Source organism: Apteryx mantelli, chromosome 16, assembly GCF_036417845.1.
Source record: "Apteryx mantelli isolate bAptMan1 chromosome 16, bAptMan1.hap1, whole genome shotgun sequence".
In the NCBI taxonomy this organism is placed as follows: domain Eukaryota; kingdom Metazoa; phylum Chordata; class Aves; order Apterygiformes; family Apterygidae; genus Apteryx; species Apteryx mantelli.
The window spans coordinates 4,316,954-4,337,660 of NC_089993.1; the positions used below are offsets into that span (position 1 = coordinate 4,316,954).

Here is a 20,707-nt window from a genome sequence, read left to right on the forward strand (position 1 = left end):
TCAGGCCTGCAGTAAATCAAAGTAGAGACTTTAAAACCAGTGAAGCTACTCTGATTTACACCACCTGAGCCAATGTCCCAGAAGTGACACTTTTTTTAGTCTTGGAGAGAATTCTGCTCAATGTGAAGTCCACAAAAATGGATCTATATTTCTGGAGTGCTCAGTAATGGCATAATTAAGAACACCACTTTTTCCCTGAACCAGAACTCGGTGAACGTGACTTTCAAAAGCTGCATTCATTTTGGGGCTGTGGCCTTGCTTACTAAGCATGGAGTCAGAGCAAATTCTCCTAAGTGATAAATCCTTAAACATCCTTAAATGTGCACTTATGCAAATTGCTTGCTTGGTGCTGAGAAATGTCACACTTTGTAACGCTGTGGCCTAAAGGCCAGTGTCTTCTGCCTAGATATGAGCATGTGGTACAATAGGACTTGCAGATATGCCACTTGAGGTGACATAACACGGAAGAAACATGCCATTTTTGTTACAGGCATGTAAAAATTCATACAAGTCTTTCCCTACCCCTTCACTTTGGTTAGTTAATGAGAGTGCTCTCTTTACAAAGCCCTCTTCTGCCAGGTGGTCAGCACAATCACAAAGAATCAAGGTGCTCAAGCTGTTGGGCCCGATCCTGCAGTGCATTTGGCGTGTAACTCCCATTCATGTCAGCGGGCAATGTGCACATCAGGGACTCTCAGGATGCCATTGCAGATTCATGTTCTTGGGATGTCGTTTAATTGGAGCTAGTGGAACAGATATAAAGCAAACGATGTGGTAACAACACTGGACTAATGAGACTAATCCATTATCACCTTGTGTGCTCTCTGTTAACATTAACTATACTATTTTTCTTCGCTCTTGATTTTGAGGGATCAAGATAACATACAGATAAGAGATGTCCTTTGTGCATTTCAGGCAGTGGAGAAGGTGTTTGCAGTTCCAGCTGGGTTTTACTGGCAGACAGTAGAAACTGGTGAAAAGTACTTCCCTAACAGCAGCAACATCGAGGCTAGCAGAGATACTGACACTGAGGTAAAAAAGCTCCTTTCTGACTTGTGGAATGATGTGGGAAGTTGAGAGACGATTAAAAATGACCTGGAGTAATTGAATCTGTAGGTTTGGTACGAATACTAATCTTGAAGTATTTCTCACTCAGACTTAAACATATCGGCTAAATCTTTTGTGTCATCGGTATTGATGTGCTGATTGCTTAGCTTAGCCTAGAAGAAGCTAAGCTTAGCTTAGCCTAGAAGAAGGGAAGGTTACGGTAATTTAACTCACATTTGCCTCAGTTTAAGCATGCATACCAAAATTTACTGGACCCCCACCCATGTATGAGAATTTGTTTACTCTGGTAACTCATTTTTCTTAGCTCTTGCACAGCACAGAACATAGCTGTTTGACTTGACAGAGTTCAGTTTCCTCTTAACATTGATTCAGGAAGGTGCAGATACATTATGTTCTTCCTGAACATGCAGTGAGTCTGTTGCTGAGAATGGTTGGCATGTGCCAGGCTTGCTCCTGGAAGATGCTCCAAGTCCACAATTAGGATGTGAAGATACTCAGCACTTGGCACAGTCAGGAAATACCTCATAATGTCTTTATTACAATTCCTCACCTTGCCTTTGGAGTGATACTACTGGGCCTATGCAGAACTTCTCACAGCAAGGGCAGGATGCTCTGGTAGGGACAGCAAACCAAGAGCTGAGACTAACAGCAAGGCAGACAGGGCCAGTGACCTTCCTGGCAGGGGTGCAATTCCATCTTACCTAAGCAAGAGGAGGAGAGCAGGTCCAGCAGCAGTAACCAGAGTCAGACAAGAGTCCAGTGGTTGCCCCGTAAGTCCATAGTGATGAGGACAATCCAGAAAGTCAAGTCAGCAGTTGGGATCAAGGCCAGAATCAGGGAGGTATGAGACTGGACACAGGCATACCTGCAACATAGCTCAGGGACCACGGCCAAGTGCCTGAGCTTAAAAGCAGCTCCCAAGCGAAGGAGAGACAGGTCCCTGCCAAGGTTTCTCAACACTGGACAGCTGCATGATCAAAGTTGGCTTTGAGCCCAGGCAGCCAAATCCCCAGGGGCAGGGGAATACACTCAGGGCCCTCATGGCAGCTACAGAAAAATCCATCTTTACTGGCTGTTATGAACAATGGGTTAATATCCGGAGAGTAGGACTAGATAAATATAAAGAAACAGAGCTTTTATTCCTAGTTAGACTACTTTTTTATGATTTGGGTAGATTTATAACTTCATTTATCATGATGTTATAAGCCTCATTATGTGTTTATGGACGAGTAGCATTTCATTTAAAGTGTCCAGTAATGATGAATTCATTTGGCATTCACTGCAGCAGTAAAGCTCCTTGCTGGGCATAGCACTGTGTCTCTACAGACAGGAGAACCATGCACAAATCTGAGGCCAGTACAATCATGCTTGCCTGATCTACAGCTAGACAATTTATTATCCGCAGAGTATCATGTACCACACAGCTTCCTGTCATAAAGCATGTGCTTCTTGAAACAATACATTTCTTCTGACAAGAAAGTGCAGAATTCGGAATGATTTACTTCCCTTTTGGGTAGATAGATTCAGTATGTGTCAGGGTATATCTTCCTGTACGCGAGGATGAGCTGAACTGGATTCATCTGGAAAAGAAAATTTCAAAATATAAATTAGTGACAGTACTAGCAATGTCTGCTGTTCGATTCTTTTCTTATGTTGATTTTGGCACTTTTGTAGGTATAAAGAAACAACCAGTTGGCCTATTATTATTTTACTGTATTTCTGTAATATGCACAGTTAAACAGCAGGATTGATACATTCCATTCTCTGCCCAGAGATCTTGCAGCCTTTTACTAGTAGGTTTATGTGACAAAAAGTGCAATTTTATTATTAGTAGTAGATTATTATTATGGTCCAATCTGAGGCTAAAAGCCTGCTGTACTCAACTGCATGTAAACATAAATGAAAAGAAAGCCTCTTTGTGGCTCTTACAATATAGATAAGGCATGGGAATTAAAGGTGAGGAGAGAGATACAGCTGTGTGATCGTTGTGGGCTTGGAAGTGTTTGGCTCATTTCTCCAATGTGCTCTTGCTGTTCAGGTTGCTATGGTATTGCTGTTTGAAACTCTGTTCCGAAGTCCCCTAGCTATCCATCACATGTTACAGCTGGTTCTCAGTTCTGGGTTGGATATCTGTGGACTCCGCCTGCTCTATCCTCAGCATGATGTGCTGCTCTCTAGCTCAGGTGAGGTCTAGTTTTCGTTTGGAGATTACACCGTGTAATAATACTAACATGAGGGTGAAGATCTGTAATTGTACTAAGCTGAAGACCCGCATGGGGAAGAGGATATTAGATTTACAATCTGATACTATTTATCAATGCTCTTATCATTTCTTTTGGAAATAGTAAGACCAGACCTTGGGCTTTTTCCTTCTGTCTGTTCTCAGTGTTGAATAGCCATGAGTTGTATTTCTAACTCTTGATAGCTTTGTGTCTCAAGCCTCTTTAGTTGTTTTTCCTGCGCAAAGATTTCCCAGATTGCACTGCTTTAAGCTGCAGGGTTAGGTTCATGTGAGTTAAATATGTTAATTTACCTCCCACTGATTTTCCTGGAGGTTTCAGTTACAGAGAAAACAGCCTCTCTCTTCTTCAGTCCCCCCATTGCCTCTGGGTCTTCAGTCCTTCCTTACCCTTTAGTAGCACTAAAAGAGCACTTTACCTAAAAGAAGACAACTGATCTGGCCATCCCATAATTGCTTTGGGTGATAAGCCATCACCAAAATGTCACAGTTTGCCTATAGAAGATGGCCTGAGATGAGTCACTGAGAAGATAAGGCCAAACAAAAATGTCACAGGTCTCTGAAGTTAAATTCCTAAACCTTTAATATTAGAAACCAATATTTGCAGATATTGGCCTGTACCACTCAGGTGTTCCGTTTCTCCATTTGTGAAATAAAGATAATGAAACTTGTCTCAAAGTGTGTGTTGAATAGTATTAATTGTTAATGCAATAAAACTCTAGAACAACAGCCATTGCATTATCTGCAAAATGTGGAGATTGCCTCTGCAGAATGGCTACTTTCTTTTAAGCCAAGGAGTTCTCCTGGAAGGCTTGGATGTGACATCAAATCACGTATATATCTAATCCTTTTCTCTTGAGGAGGGTTATGGGCAGACTGAGAGAAACAAGTTTCCTTTTGCTTAGACAGAAGATGAGTGAAGACCAGCTTAATCAGAGAAAAATTCTGCAGTCTCCTTGTCCCCTTTTTACACTTGAAAACAGTAGGAGCAGAATGGCTCAGAAATGGGATTGCACTTGCAGTTATCTCAGCACTGTGTACATAATACATTCATACTGATAGCTGAAGAGTTGAAGAAGGACTTCAGAAATGAATAAGAAAACTATAAAATCACCAGTCATTAAGAGAAGACAGGCAGCAGATCTGCTTCAGTGTTTTGTACCCTGCACGTTATTTAGGAACACTTCATATGAAGGGACAATTCATTTGAGCTGAGAACTGCTATGCAAGTCTGTAAATTGCATTTTTACCCTTAGCTCAAAAACTTTAAAATGATGATTTTAAATATTTACAGTCAGTTTCTCCGTTATCTACCTGTTCTGGAGATCTTTTGTTCTGGCTTCTGATTCTTTTGCAACAAATGATGTAACTGAATATTTTTAAACTCCAAAGCAGAGTGTGACACACCTTGCCTCTAACACCTGCAATAAGAACTGTGGAGGATCCAAACTTACTCTTTTTCTGTTTTCACTTATTGGACCCCAACTATGCTGACAGTAGACATGGAGAAGGATTTGCCAGAGATGTAGGAGAGGGCTGTTGCAGGAAGTACGGGAAGCTAGAGTTCATGTCATGGCAGGGAAATAAAGGCAGATAATTAAATACTTGTCTGAAGATATCACTACACATAGTGTAAAATCTTCATTTGATCCAAGAGGAAATAAACTGGAAAAGATGTCCATAGATTTCCAGCCTTTGATCCCTTTCTCAGTTTTCCCTTGTTTGATGAAAATTACAGAAGACATCCCTCTCCTCAAGCCCAGATTCTTGCCCCGTTTCCCCTTCAATCCCACCAGCCTTCCTTGTGGGTCTGAACAAGATACGGCACAAGAAATTAAAGTATTGCCTTCTCTCAGTTGCTCTGTAGTAACTACTCTGTGCACACCCTTCCCCATGGCAAATGTGAGGCTCCACTCCTTTTTCTTTGACAGATAAACTACCTTGAATTATCTCAGATTTACTATGAGGTAAAAATGTACAGCTAGTCGACCGGTAGGTAATTTTGTCTTAATCCAGCATGACAGAGCAAAAGTCTCCTTAGATGGGTAAATAAGGAAATACCTTGGCAAAATATAATGGGAGTGGAATTACTGATAAACTGTCACTCATCTGCGTGGAGGAATGATCTGAGAAGAGCCCTTGAAAGGAATGAATGAGCTTGGAGCAGCTTGGAGCACCATGCTGTAGTCACACATGTGTTTATCTTTCACAGAAAAACTGCCTTCTTCCTATACTCCAGAGCCTGGCAAGATGCCACCGGTGCTGGCATTAGGCATGAGAGGGCCTAAAGCGTGCAGCACCTTGCAGAATATCATGGGACCGTCTGACCCACAGCTGGCCAGTGTGACAGACTGCGCTTCCATCAATGCCCTTTACTGCAGGAGCCGAGCGGAGCCTCTCGCCTACCTGCCGCACCTGGACAGCCGTGTGCACATGGAGCTGTGCCTGTGGTTTGGAGGGAGAGCTGCCGATGCAGCACTGCATGTTGGTGTCCTGAATCTGGCTTGCAGATATAACAAAGCAAGGTGATGGCCCTGGCCTGCATGTTTCTGAGCTATTGTAGTTCTCCCAGAAGGAGTATGACATGGAGACCAGGCAGGCAAACAGCTAGTGTGCTTAGTCTTTACATATCAACCATTAGCAAAGCATCTCAGTGAACAAGAGCGCAGCATGGGAGCATCTGTCTAGTTCTGCATTTCCAGATGAGTTTGTGAAAGTCCTTCTTTCGCAGGGCTGTCTCCTCTGCAACAGATATTAGATATGTAAAGGTGTCACGCGTGGGGCATGGGACTCACACAGTTGCCTCTCATCACTTGTTTTCTGGCCTATATAATACATTTGCAGCACCTGCTCTTGGACCTTCTGTGGCAGATACAGCTGATCAGCCTGATCTGAGACCTCCTCCAGCTGCACCTGGTCTCCAGGAATAGCTTTGCCCTGTGTCCCTTTCATATCAACTGATTGGACACTGGGCATTTCAAATTGAAAAGGTTCTTTGGAGGACTCAGACAAAAGTATGTGAAAATGAAGAGTGGCTTAGAAAATCTTAATGCTAGCAATCGGCACGAGAAGCACAATTTAGGAACTGATAGCATAGCAACAGGGTGTCATAAAGTGTTGGGAACAAGTGAGATTCAGGAGTCAGGAATCCAGCTCACAGACAGGGCTGGATATGGCTGCAGAGGGAATTGGGCTGTTAAGCAGCTATTGCTCTATTACGCAACCTAGAGCACCTGTGCTCTGCTGGGTAGTGCTACAGGGAGGGGGACTACAGCCCCCAAAGCCTCCCATTAAATCCATTTCTGTCTAAGATAAAAATCATGAGCTAGATTTTGGTTATTCTTAAACTTGCTTGGTTTATAACAGTGATATTAGGCTGCCAGGCTTACTCAGCAGAGCAGAGTTGTATCAGGGAAAAGCTGAAAAAGGAGAAAAACTTCTGTTCAGCTTTGTGAAAGCCAGTACTGAATAGTCCTTGCACACCATCTCCCCCTGCAGAGAGACAGACAGAAGGCTGGATGAGTAGCCTGGATGCTCTTGCAGCACTCCTTCCCAGCTTTTCCCAAAGCTGTCTGGGGCTTTTCCATGATGAAGATGAGTACTTTCTGCAGTGTGAAACAGTCACGTCCCTTCCTGGCAATCTTGCAATTTCCTTGGCTGAGACTCAGATGTAAGAATCCAGGAAGCACATTTAATGTGTAAATGAAGGGCTCTGCTCTGCTCAGAGATCCCTTTCTTCATACCGTTACAAAGAAGGATCAGAGTACGCTGGCCTGCAGAGGGAAGAGAAGAGGTACTTGTCTTCCGTTAGCTTCTGGGAGACACCTCCCTGGCTGTTCCAAGCATGGATGGAGCTGCTATGGTTTGAAACATTTGTTTTACAGTGATTCATGGAAAGCTTTGGCTTAGGGCTGCAAGAAAGTTCCACTGATCAGGAGAATATGAAGCTACAGGCCACCTCTCCCTGGCTGTCATGTTTGTCACACAGGCCTGTGTAATTACATGGGATCCCTCCATACTGGGATTTTTAGGCTCTGGGCATCTCCTTTTAATATTACTGAACTGAATAAATGATGCTGTGGTGAAACTCCACTGCAGAAAGCCCAAACAAGGTCCATGCACCTGCAAGGTCTGGACAGGTTTTTAAAGATCTGCCACTTTATCAGTGGCATCAGGCTAGAGCTTAAGTAATCTGCAGTCCTCATGGTGCTTTCTGCAGAGAGGCAAAGCGTGCCCATATAGAATTAGTCTGATGCTGATATAGAGATTCCCCTTCATAAAGTTGTGTCAGATTCAGTTCTGCATGACCATGGACAGTGACTCTCATCATTTTTACTTTTAAGATTTGAAAAATCGATTTGGCAAAGTTTCATTCTTTTTTCCCCCCCCTTTTTTTTCCCCTAGTAATGGTTTTTCTCTTACAAAAGATAATGCATTCTGCTACTGTAGTATAACCAGTCTAGAGAGGTGCTACATTCTAAATAATGCACTCGTCTTGTTCTTAATGCTGGTAGTTTTGTCCATTGGGAGACCAGAATACAAACTGCACGTCAGTTTTCCGTTTTTCAGATTTCACTTGCAAACACCAGCAGCTTCTACTGGTCTACTGGGAGTGAACAAGCAGGATGTTATTCCAGCCTACTCAGTGGCAGGGGATGAGGCAGGCAGGTTTGCCTGAGCAGTCTGCACTTCACAGACTTAGTCAAACTGTTTCACAGGCTGTAGTTTGTGTTGTTGTCAGTCCCTGGCCTGCAGAACCACAACTTATATTCACCATACCATCATTTGGTCCTTTCAGGTATGCAGGAATGCTGTAGATGTTTCACTGCCCTTAAACATCTCTGCCAGACTTGGTTGTGCTTGTTGCCGAACATGAAATGCCAGAGGAGTATCATAATAGCTTTAAAACTGCTTAAACTCTGACTAAAGAACCAAAACTGAATAGTAACTAAGACATATCTGCGAGTAGGAAAAGCTTTGACAATATAGCCTGACATATTGCTTGACTCCCAGATTTCCTTGCCAAGCTGGCCACTTTGCATTAGCTACTTTTAATTGAACACAGAGAGCCTCAGAGGGGTAATATAGAAAAATATTCAATCAGAGAGACCTTGATGCAGCTCATGTCAGGGACAAGGGAATGAAATGTTTTTCCAGTAAAGCAGTTTTACCAGAGAAGTTTCCATGGTCCTGGGTTTGTTGCAGAAAGTGCGTTAGAGTCAGAACCTGGTATAACAACTTTTAATACTTACTGTTTTTCTCTAGACCTCAGAGTCCTTCATCAACTAGAACAGACGCCGAGGAAGAAAAGGTTCATCTGCAGGGCACAGTGCTGTCTCAACCTCCAGCAACACTCGTCGCAACCACCAAAGGTCACTGATAGGGAATAAATATTGAGGTTTTACAATGTTCCTTCACTGATATTATTTCTTTACTCCAGCCCACCTGTTTCAGGAAATTTATCTCCCTGGATTTCCCAGTGTTGTGACCTGGCCAGGTCTAGAGCCAGGAATGAATTTGTGGTGAAACATTATTGCCTAAAATGAAGGGACAGAGGAGTGTTATCATCACCTTGTCCTCCTCATGGGAGTAGCTGCTAGAGTCCTGTAGGCTGCTTAAATTTCATTGAAAGATTAAAAAATAAAAATAAAAAAAAAAACAGGAAATCTCTGCTCATAGGGGCATATTTATCAAGAAAACATTTATGTGAAGAGCTAACAGTGTCTTAAACTGCATGTTTATTTGATTACAGATCATCTGCCTCTACTGGTCAGGAGGTGAATATAATCATCACGGGGTATGAAATAGTTCAGACTTCACTCAGGCCAGGACTGACCACCCTATTGGAAATGAAAGCATTTTATAGAGCTAATATTAACTAGCTCTCACCTGGCTTCTCTGCCCAAATTCCCCTTTTTCCTTTGTGGGAGTAGTCTTCCAGTATCTGAATTCCTACTTAGTAGCAAGCTGACTGTGTTCAAGGGGAACCTGCCAAAGCATGCAGGCCTTACAGGCTAAGAAGGACCTGGGTGATATGGAGGTGTCTGATGTAGACGGACCAATGTGCTGGCAATCTTCTGTAGTTGAGCCTCTCTAGAGTTGGATCTCTCTAAAGCACAAGTGGTTTTGAGACAGTGCTACTAGAGCATTGCTATCCTGCTTCTACTCCCACAAGTGAAGATATTTCCACAGGAAAAAAAATTGAGGGTATGGAAGCTCAGCAGCTGTCAGGGAGAAGATGGCAGGAGGAAAATAGGGTTGCACTGGTGTAGAAAGAAGGAACATAAAATCAAACTGCCAAAGGAAGGAAAGTATGAGAAAAGAATGCAGGCGTAAACCCAAAACAGGAAAGGAAGGGAAAGTGACAGAGAGGATGACAGAAAAAAAATAGAGAAGAAAAAAGGAAAGAAAGGAAATTCTCACCTTTGAGCTACACTCATTGGTGTAAGTGGGCATGTTAACTCAAGTAGCTTGGCAGGCAGCCATTGACTCTATGTTATTTGGGATTGGTATTGATGGCAGCTGGTTGCTGCTGATGGAATGAGTCACATTTTCTGCCTCCCCTTCCTTTTATGGCCATTAATGATTCACATTTGATGGTGGGCTGCTGAGTTACACCACACCACGTTCCATCTGTATTTGGACTCAGGAAGTCACTTCCAAGCTTTGCTCCTCAGATAGATAACTGTATCATGACTCTGAAAAGCTGGTCTGGGAGCAGAAACCCTATAGGGGTATTAAGGAAAGGAAACATTCACTGACTCCTTCTGTCAGGTCTCCGGCAGCTCCTCTGGGAGAGAGGAAGATATACCCATGCAGAGCATGCAGAACAAATACACTGGTGCTCCTGCCAGATATATCTGCCCCTTCACAGTAATCAAAGCTTTACTGACCCTAGGAAATGTGATTGTTAATTTGGGATATATGTGTGTAAAATATATATTTTTTAAGTGTTATCAACTAGAGAGGGGCAAAAGTCTTACCACCTGCAACCTTGAGTTTTGACAATTCAGGTATAATGGATGTGGCACACTAATGTCAGTCTGGCTCAGAGCATGCAAAATTAAAGCCATATCGAAATTTTAAGCAAAAACACCCTGCCTGTCCCATCCTTAATAATAAACACAAGCTTTCCCTTCTTCTGTTGCCATGGCTTTGAAATAGCAGGCTAAGGCCTGGTCTAGTTCTTGGGGGACAGATATCCATATCACAAAGTTCATAGCTACAAGAAACATTCACTGTTGACAGTTTTACCCAAGAAACAAAGTGTAATTGGGGCACAGAGACTAAAATACTTCCAACCTTATTATATAATTTTGTCAGAGCTAGGGAAAGTTAACAGGGCAATGTAGAGGAAACTCATGTAGAAGGGATACTAAGCATATATCTTCTCAGAGCTCTTTCTTGGTAGGTTATGGAGATCTGAATGTACACTGTGTACAGAAAAAAGTTATGTTAGGACTAGGACAGTATAATACTGAAAGCAGTCATGAGAGCGGAGACCAAGGGTAGGATCAGAACAAATCAAGGACCTCAGGAAGATTAGAGGCTTCAGGGAAAAGCCTTGAGCAATGTCCTGTACCTCAGATGGGGCTTAGACACTACTCAGGAGGTCTTGGTTGCTCTTCCTCCTCAGTATGCTTACAGCGTGTGTTGCCACCCTGTTGGCATTGAGCTTGCGGCTTCAACTTAGAAAATAGGAGTCTACAAGTCCGAAGTTCTAACCTAACATAAACTCCACTGTTTCTGCAACCTTATTTACTGGGATGAGGGATGCAAGCAGAATGCAGGCAGTCAGCCCCATGTACAAGGCTCAAATGAATCCCAGGTGGAACAAGCAGGCTGGTATTGTTATCATGATGACTGAGGTCAGGAACTTGTGAAGCCACAGATGGTACCAAACTGAAGAATGTGGTGGGGTCATGATCAGAGTCTGTTCCAAAGATTCAGGAGTCTGTGCCATAAGGCAGGCTCTGGGATGGACATAAGACAGGACTAAAGAAGGGATGAGAGGAAGCAGAAGGTAGTGCTGAAGAAGATTGTAGAGGCTAGCTACAGATAAGGACCACCAGTAAGAGCAGAGAGGAATGGTGAGATTTCTTCATGTATCTAATAGTGGGTAAACCACCAGTTAGTCTTCCTGGCCTCATTTATCTACTCGCCAACATGGCCAGGCTTGTCAGGGAACTGACTGCTGTCAGATTGCTGGCTGTAGTTGTAATGGTCCAAACAGAGCCTGGCAGGGGCTGACACATAGCTATCACATGAACTGAGGGCGTAGACAGCTAGATAGATACTTCAAAGATAGATGAATAGCTCATAGATAGCTAGATTGACCTGATGAGCCAGACTGACTGCAATAGGTGATTCATAAAGAGATTATTAATGTTGCCATAAGCTTTTCTGTCCTCATCTGGCCTCTGATAGCTGCCATTATGGGCTGAATAGAGCACATCATAGAATGTGGTGTCTCCGTTTGGGAGGTATTTCAAGTTGGAGGTGGCCACAGTGAGAGTTTCCTTGTGTTGATACCACAGATTCTGTGGAAATAATATGCTGCTTTTCTTACCCTCTTTTTGATCTAGGGGACATCATTTTGTTGGTGTCACCTGTGGTATCTCCTCATGCATATGGTAATGTGATTTCAGTCTGTACTCATCGGGGGTTTGTTCTGCAAGGAATCAGACAGCTGCTGCTTTCACCCAAGCAAGCCGTTGTGCTGAGCATGACAACAAGTCAGGTACCGGACAGAACACAGAGCTTGCTTGTATACCTTGGGTTACCAGTTGTTCTGAAACTTTTTATGCTGTCACACTGAGCAAAGTTAATTCTAATCTTAACTTCTTGAAAGAATCCCTGATTTTGATATGCTTTCTTTGAAATTTGGCCTTCCGGGATATCACATGGTCATCCTAAGATTTTAAAAATTATAGCCAAAACCTTCAGGTTAACTTTGTGACATTCCTCTGATCAGTGCCTTTTTCAGTAGTTTCCCTCAACATGGTATAATTGCATTGGGAAACTCACTTTACAATTCTGTCTCAATTTGCAAGTATCAAAGCATTTCCTCCAAAGCAAACAAAGCCTAAACTGCGTTGCCATGACATTGTTTTAAATCAGTTATTTTATTTACTGTGCTGCCCTAACCAGAGGGATGATGGGCATCACAGCCATGCTGGTGTTCCCACCACAGTGTGCATTCAAAGCAGCCAGAGTGAATCTGGGAGAAGGTTGGGCAATGATGGCATTTATGTACTACACCATTTTCTTAGTCTACACAGAGCTAAATGGGACTATGAATAGTTTGTATTTGCTAATGGAAAATCCTGATATCTTTAATCTTTGTATCATATTGGAGCTGTATGTTAATACATGGCATTCTTGGGTGATCTTTGTTTTGTTGTTTTCTCACCCTAAGGATGTGTGAGCTGACGCTCCTCTAGTAAGTGTTGTCAAGGACGCTCATGTCTCTTTAGGAGCTAGCCAGCACTCATGTTCTCTGTATTCCTGCAAGTGGTACTCTGTTTGCTTTCAGTGCTGGGTTTTTTTTCTTTAGTAGGAAAATCCCACCAGGCTCCAGCCTCTCCCTTTTAACGGAGGTGAAAATTCACGATCAGGCCTTCTCCTACTAAGGCAGACATGAATTTTTCCATTGATTTCAAAATAAGCAAGAGCAGGTAGTAGCCGCATAAACCAAAATAACAATTTTTGATCTGTGAACATGTTTTCAGGAGAATAGTCTTCATCCAGCAAAATGATGTGTGATTATGTACTTCACAGTCCCTCCGGGACTGCTTATGGGCTTTCAGTATAAACGAGTCCCCTAGTTTTATGCATTCACATAGATTTTAAAAAGAGCTTTTCTGTTGTCAAAAACAACAATGATTTTTTTCTTTTTCTCTGAAGCTTTGTGCCACATGATGATAGATTTATTTGAGTTAGAGTGCAGTTGGCATTTTGACATGTCAGCCCAAGGAAACAGAAATAATCATAAATGCAAGACTTTCGGTCAAACTTACATATGCAACAGTCAAACTTACATATGCAAGAAGTCCAGTTCTGCGCTTCTTACCCAATAAATCACCCAGTGAATCCTATGACAGTTTTTCTTACAAAGCGAGGCACCCCTTACTTTAAATCTCTTACCATCATGCTTAGGGTTGTTTCCTCAGTGAATCAGGAAATGCATCATTTTGCAAACTAACATCACTAACTGAATTTTGTACAAATTTTTGTTCTTTTCTGCTTGTTTGCTGGTCAAGCCCGAGGAAGAACACTTTTCCTGCCCATAATACCTTGTAGAATAAACATAACTCTTATTCATTGAATATTATAGCCCGAATAGCCAAATATTTGGAGCAGTGCTCCTAAATGGAAATGGTCATTTCAGAAGTTAACAGCAGCAACAGCAATTAGTGCTTTAATGGGGCCTCTGGTGCTGAGTGTTTTTGAAAAATCATTTAGGGCTCAAAGTCATTTCTGCGTAAGTGCCTTAGGATGGTGGTACTACATGTCAGTTGAGTTTTAATAACTGTTGTGTTCTTAACCCAGCCCAGCCCAGTTGTAGGGCAAAACATGTTATATGAAACCTTTTCCCTGAGGTTTAAATTAAGTTGCTCAGTCTTATGAATAGATGATGCATGAACACACAGTTATTGGAAGTTACTATGGCTCAGCCGTTGTGCTGTATCATGTTATGCTGCTGTAACTTGACCATTTGCTTGAATCCAGTAGTGCCTAAATCTGGATTTAGTAGTCTAATCTGTCCCTCATTATTTCAGACTGCTGTATTTTGCCCTAGCAAGATTTCAAGTTCAGCTGATACCAGTTCTGAAAGAGGAGAACTTTCTGTTGAACCACGCATGCACTGTCTAATTTTATTGCTGAGAAAGGAGAATGCTAGTCATCATATTCCTGCACTGGTAAAAGGTAATGCTGTTACTTCTCAAGAACCTCAGAAGAGAAGATTTGCATTTCAGTGTGTGTGAGCTAAACTTAAAATTCCAACCAAAGCTGTTGCATTGCAGGAAAGATTTATTGAGAATATCAGGGCCTGATAGTTTTCCTGTATGTATCTGTAGACCCAAGTGTAAATCAGCCACTATTACATATCCTACATAGCAGACTGATCTTTGTCAGTCATTTGATCTTTAGCACTGAAGTCCTTTTGAACTTAGAATCATAGAATAATTCAGGTTGGAAGGGACATCAGGAGGTCTTTCATCCAACCTCCTGCTCAAAGCAACATCAGCACTGAATTCAGACCAGGATGTTCAGGGCTTTTTCCAGTCAGGATTTGAAAATCTCCAAGGACATAGATTCCCCCATCTTTCTGGGCCTCTGTTCCAATGCTTGACTATCCTCATGGGGAACTGGTTTTTCCTTATGTTGTGTTGGAACCACATCTGTTTGAATTCATGCCTATTATCTCTTGGGCTCTCACTGTGCACCTCCATAATGGGCCTGGCTTCATCTTCTCTTAGATATCCTTATTGCTCAGAGAGCTAGGGTAGCAGGAACATGTACGTGCCTCTGAGTCTGAGAATAGTATCCCATCCTGTCAACTTCAGACTTGAGTTCTGCATATGCCCTGCAGCCTCAACTTCCAAGCATATGCACTGCAGCTCATTTTTTAGGTAGAGTCTGTGAAATAATACTCAAGCCTCTGCCCCAAGTCAGTCTTCTTCTGATTGAGTCAGACTCTGTTCTGAGGCTCTGCTTCAGGCAGAGAGTATTTGGTTTTCTTAAGGATAGGCTGACTTGGTCACAAGTGCAGAAAATCACTAACAACAAGTGATCAGTAGGGAGCAAAGAACCTGCCCTGCCTGATTCACAGAATCACAGAATGGTTGAGGTTGGAAGGGACCTCTGGAGCTCATCTAGTCCAACCCCCCTGCTCAAGCAGGGTCACCTAGAGCACATTGCCCAGGACCCTGTCCAGACAGCTTTTGAATATCTCCAAGGAAGGAGACTCCACAACCTCTCTGGGCAACCTGATCCAGTGCTCTGTCACCCTCACAGTAAAGAAGTTTTTCCTTTTATTCAGACAGAACTTCCTGTGTTTCAGTTTGTGCCCGTTGCCTCTCGTCCTGTTACTGGGCACCACTGAGCAGAGTCTGGCTCTGTCTTCTTTACACCCTCCCTTCAGATATTTATACACATTGATAAGATCCACCCTGAGCCTTCTCTTCTCTAGTCTAAGCAATCCCAGCTCTTTCAGCCTTTCCTCCTGCTCTATCAGTGGGCTTGTTGCCTGCAATGGGAGAGTCCATTCTTGCATCTGTTTTTCTGAAATCCCCCCCTTCAGACACCACCACTGAGAGAAGAGGAACAGTGTACACTGCACAGCCTCCAACACAGCTGCTGACCCCTCCACCACAGCTAGCTCCAAATGGACCACTGAGAAGGAGTGGAGGGTATAGACATTTGTCCACTGTCTGATTGCCTCTTCTGATCCATCCACAATGGAAAAGACCATTTAGAGCTTTGAAAAAAAAGTGACAGCTCAGAAAGTCCTCTGCTTTGTCTCCCAAGACTATCACAGAATGCTCTGAAAATGTGTTCGGACACAGTGGATTAATCATGGCAGACCAAATACAGCACTGCATCACCTGCTACCTCTAGACCCGGGGAAAGTTACTCATTAAAGAATTACAGATTCTGCTCCTTCTGTGGGAACTGAGGCAAGCCACTCTCAAAGAGAGCGTCACAAACGATGTTTAGAGTGTTTATGTTTTGCACTGGGAAATTTGTACTAGAAATATTTAGGCAGACACTGGACCAAAGATCATTCTGCAAAGGTAAAAGGTTTTCCCTTGTTTCTGAGAACAGGTTTTTTTTCTTTGTTTGTAGACAGATTTTGCAAATGTCTCTTTCTTGTCATCTGTGATTGCTTCAGAACGAACCAGAAAAGTAGCTTATTTCAGAGCCCTGCAGTGTGGAAACTGATATTCTTGTCACATAAGCTTTGGTTTGTTGTTTGGGAAGTGTAGAAAAGCATTAAGAATTGAGTAGGGTAAACACCACACGAAGAACGTTTGCATTTTTAAACAGTACCCTTGAAAAGCAGTCACCCCTTCGTGCTCCAACACTTCAATTTTCCAAGCAGGGAAAACTTCAGCGATCATGCCTGAACTAGAGCACAGAGATATGTGTCTTTAAGTAACGGATCCGCAGCTTGAGGATCAAACCTCACAAAGTTTTGTCCAAACTTTACTTTCTGCCAGGCATTAAGTTTGAACAGACAGCAGGTAAAACTCTGGTGTAATAATGGCACATTTTTTAGTTACTTGTGCCATCTGAATTTTAAAAAGCAAGTAGGTGATTGTCACTGGTGCTAGCTCAAATCTCTGTCAGTGCCATGTGTGGCACATGTGGCTTGCCATCAGTGTCTAGTGCTAGCAATCCACTTCCCATACTAGGCCACAGTAAATTGCTGACAGGCATGTGTAGAGTAAAAAACTATAAAATGTTTAGAAAATAATTTGAAAACAAGCCTTTAAAACTGTTGTCTGAAATGTTATTGCAGAACATTGAATAAATTGTTACGAAATTATACTATATGCCAGTACCTTCATTTGCTGCCTGTGCATAACCTGGCACTTTGAAGGGAGAATGGGAACTGAGAGATTGCTGGTTTCAAGCACTTAGTGTTTGTGAAAGTGGAACAGAAGCAGGTATTTTCCTGACAGAAATGTGAGCAGAACATGATGACGCTTCTGTTAAAGACTGTAATCCTAGCGACACTTTCTGTGGCCATTGGTGCTGCACAGGATGCAGGACACTGGCATCGCTGCTGGCCTGGGGGGCCTGGTCTCAAGCACTGGTCTCAAGATTTGTGGCTTTTCTTCCCTGCAGACACCAGCTTACTCAAGGCACTTTTTAGAATTCAAGTGTTGTGTAGGCTGTCCTGTATGCATAATCTTTCATTCAACCTTTGATTTATGAAAAGTTTCATTTCACAGCAGGGGGTAGAAGTTAATCAAGACAACAGGGTGCTGGTCACAAAGCAAAGGTGTCTCCAGAGAAAGTAGTGGCCAAGCCTCAATTTTTCAGCAGCCACTTGCCCTGCTGTAAGAGAATATGACTTGTAGTCCTGGGGGAGAGGGGATGATGGGAGCACATCTCATGTATCACAGGTGAGCTCAGCATGACCCACATTAATGTCTCTGTAATGGGACTCTGGCCAGATGACTCAAAATATTTGATAAGAAGCATATTTTCATGTCACACTCCAGCATAGAGTTCTGTTTGCTTCACATATTCTTTTGTTCTGTACATAGCACTGATGGATGAACTGGCAAAACAACACCTTCTTGAAGATGGGCAGAGCAACTTGTGGGCCACTGGACTGGAGTCCTCAGTGTTTTTTCATGTGGCTCCTTACACCGAAACCTTGTTGCAGACACTGGGTAGGTCAAAGTATGGAAAATGCATTGTTCTGTCTTTTTTATAAGTCTGACAGCTATATTGGGGGATTTCCCTGAATAAGAACATTAGGAATGTGCTTGTTTTCTGCAATAACTCATTTAGCACTCTGATGTCTTTTAGTAATGACTCTCATGAGATGTGTCCTACAGCTAGGTAATGAACAGAAGGATCAATAGAAAAGCGATACAGAAATATACTTTGTAATGTAAATTAAAAAATATAGAAAAATAAATCTATTTAAAATCAAATGTGACCTGATAACAACCAATTAAGCCTTAAGCCTACTATAATTAAAAGAATAATACCCAATCAATACATATTTACTGCGATAGTTTCAAAGGGAAGTCAAAATATTAAAATGAGAGAAGTTGCTGGTTAAGCACATGAAACTGGAATTTGCTGAAGGGATAAATGTTGGCAGCTGTAGTTTCTTCTGTAGGTGCAGAGAAGGCACTTTTTCATTTCACTTCACTCAGATGTTCTTAATTTCAGTTTATAGAGCTGAATTCACTTCAGTAACTAGTTCTTTGAAAGCTGAGAAATCGATAGGACTTGAAAAAGCAAGTAAACTTGCTTTCTGTTATAAATCCATGTCTCAGATGGGTATGAGAGTCTTAGACCTACTAGTTCTAAACACTTGGAGGTCATGGAATCAGAAATAAGTAGTTTATTTCACTAACTACAGATAATATTTTCTTATGTGTTCAGCAGGTTTAATATAGTTTAATTTTGTTAATTTATTTTAAACATGGGATATTAGGATTTTTAAGTGACATATATTGCTGTCCAATAGCAAATTCACATAGATTATAAGTAAAAATAATAATCTAATCATTCACCATTCTCTGCTATTATGAAATGTTAAGAGGTAAAAATAAATAAATAAATGTTAAACTATGCATTTGCTTAAATAATGATTTAGTGTAACAGTACAGAATCACACACACACTTCTGATGAGGCTAGGGATTGTGTAGGTTGTATTGCTCCTGACAGGACCATGGATGTATGCATGATACAGTAACAGTCTCCTATCTAGCCCTAAATTGTATGCAGTGTATAAAAGGAAGTATTAATTTAATGTGAAGGCGGTCATTAGTTATCAGTCTGAAACTGATACCTTGAATCATTTTGGTATATATCTATCCACTCTGCTTGACAATTTGAATAAGGATGCCAAAATTAGGGTTAAATATATTTGTTTTACATGGCAAAAAGTAATTCCAGTTAAGGAGTGTGACTTGGTCGTAAGGATTCATGTCCTTCTCTGCCATATATGTTATGTAAAGAAGAGAAAAGAATGGATATTTCATTATGTGGATTACATTTGAATAGTGTTGTGTTACAGAGGATAACAGACTAGCTTCAAAAGATGAGGGTCAGATAATCCAAACAAAATTTTAAATCAAATCCTTTACATTGTACCTCAGAAAAAAACCTGCATGTGGTGTTTAGGGATGATCCATTATGCACACAGGAGAATTTTGATGGGAATTTTAAGAATTTGGGTCCTAAACCTTAATTGCTGTAATTGCAGACTTTTAAATCCAAGAGTGCCTGATAAACAAGCACTGGTTCTAAATATTTAATCTTTTGATTGAAGATTTAGACATTGATAAATATGGAGAATAAAATTGTTTCTTCAAGGGAACGTTAGTTGTTATGTCCTTCTTGTTCATGTATTTTGCTTCTTGGCCGTGCCAAGCTGCAGCATGAGGAGCATTATCACAGTGAGGCACTGGTCTTTGTCTGCCCAGTAGAGAATGAGACAATTCCTTCACACTAAATAAGAGAAGAGATTCATTTTCCTGGGGTAACTAGGCTTGTTTTGATGCTCTCCCTGGGCAGGAGGCAACCTCAGTGCAGTGCCAGACCCCTGTAACATTCCTCTGGATATTTTGTGCAATCGAACATATGCTTCTGATCCTGAAATGGAGCAAGTTGTCATGCTGACACTGATTGGAACAGATGCTATGAAGAGCGCTGGAGAACTCCTTCACCAGATCCTTCTTCCTGGGGACAATAAGCAACTTCAGAACGCAGGTGATCCCAGCTCCTGGGGAGGGCTCCAGAGGTGGGTCAGGAAAATCTAGTCTATCCAGCTATTGTTGTCATAGCAAGAACATGAAGAAATACGTGGTGAAAGGGGCCTCAGGAAGGACAGGTTTGTTTGCTTACCTGCCTAAAGCAGTGAAGAATCTGTCATGGCTGGTTAGTGATGGGCAAGGCCACTTTCCATACTGCAACAGTATGTTGGCTCAGGTGGACATCATTTTCTTCAGAGAGTATCAAATTAGTTCAAAGATGTGCCAAGGCATAGCAAGATCTATATGTAATCCAGACCATTTTTTCTCCTCCTAACTATCAGGAGGTAATGCAGTTGTGTAAGGGGGCACAGGGACAGGAAATCAGAAGGCATAAATTCTGCTCCCCTGGCCACTGACATCCTGTGTGATCAGAAGCAAGGCACTTCACCTCTTCGTGCTTCATTTCCTCATGTGCACAGGAGGAATAATGACACTATCCGCCTATATTAGATGCTTGCAAATGCATACATGAAGAGTGCTGTCAAGTGCTAAGAAGGATGCTGGTTTTATACAATTTCATGATACCGATTGTACCAAAGTGTAATAAAACAGATGGTGTACTAGCAAAGGGCAGAAGTCTGGCACCTTGGCTTTCACTGTGCTGTATCCTGCTCTCTTGAAACAATACTGTGGAGTGAGATCCATATCACAGCAGGCCAGGAAGGAGATCCTAGCTGACAGAAACTTCCAGCGACATGCAGTCATAAATTGAGCCCCTAAATCTGTTGCTACATTGGAAATAAGACCAGTTTGCAAACACAAAGTTTAAGTTATTTTAGAGACAAGTCAGCATTAAATTGTAGGTTATTACTATAATAAATACAGCTTAAAATGGAATGTTATGAGAGATGATACAGGATCTGTAATTATGGATTATGCTGTGTC

The 20,707-nt window shown here is 41.9% G+C and overlaps 1 protein-coding gene across 11 annotated transcripts in view; it reads left to right on the forward strand.

The window, feature by feature from the left end:
• The window catches only part of DNAAF8 (dynein axonemal assembly factor 8), a 98,687-nt gene that overhangs the window by 46,425 nt on the left and 31,555 nt on the right, over positions 1-20,707 (forward strand). For 9 of the 11 annotated variants that reach the window (XR_010885779.1, XM_067305969.1, XM_067305971.1 and 6 more), the window contains 8 exons: positions 916-1,032; positions 3,107-3,251; positions 5,520-5,832; positions 8,573-8,679; positions 11,893-12,047; positions 14,089-14,236; positions 17,590-17,718; positions 19,584-19,778. Coding sequence is in view for 10 of the 11 variants with exons in the window: in XM_067305969.1 (XP_067162070.1) it covers positions 916-1,032; positions 3,107-3,251; positions 5,520-5,832; positions 8,573-8,679; positions 11,893-12,047; positions 14,089-14,236; positions 17,590-17,718; positions 19,584-19,778 (1,309 nt within the window). In the remaining variant the exon portion in view is untranslated. The remainder of the gene's footprint in view (positions 1-915; positions 1,033-3,106; positions 3,252-5,519; positions 5,833-8,572; positions 8,680-11,892; positions 12,048-14,088; positions 14,237-17,589; positions 17,719-19,583; positions 19,779-20,707) is intronic. The other 2 variants (XM_067305974.1, XM_067305975.1) reach the window with 2 other exon arrangements.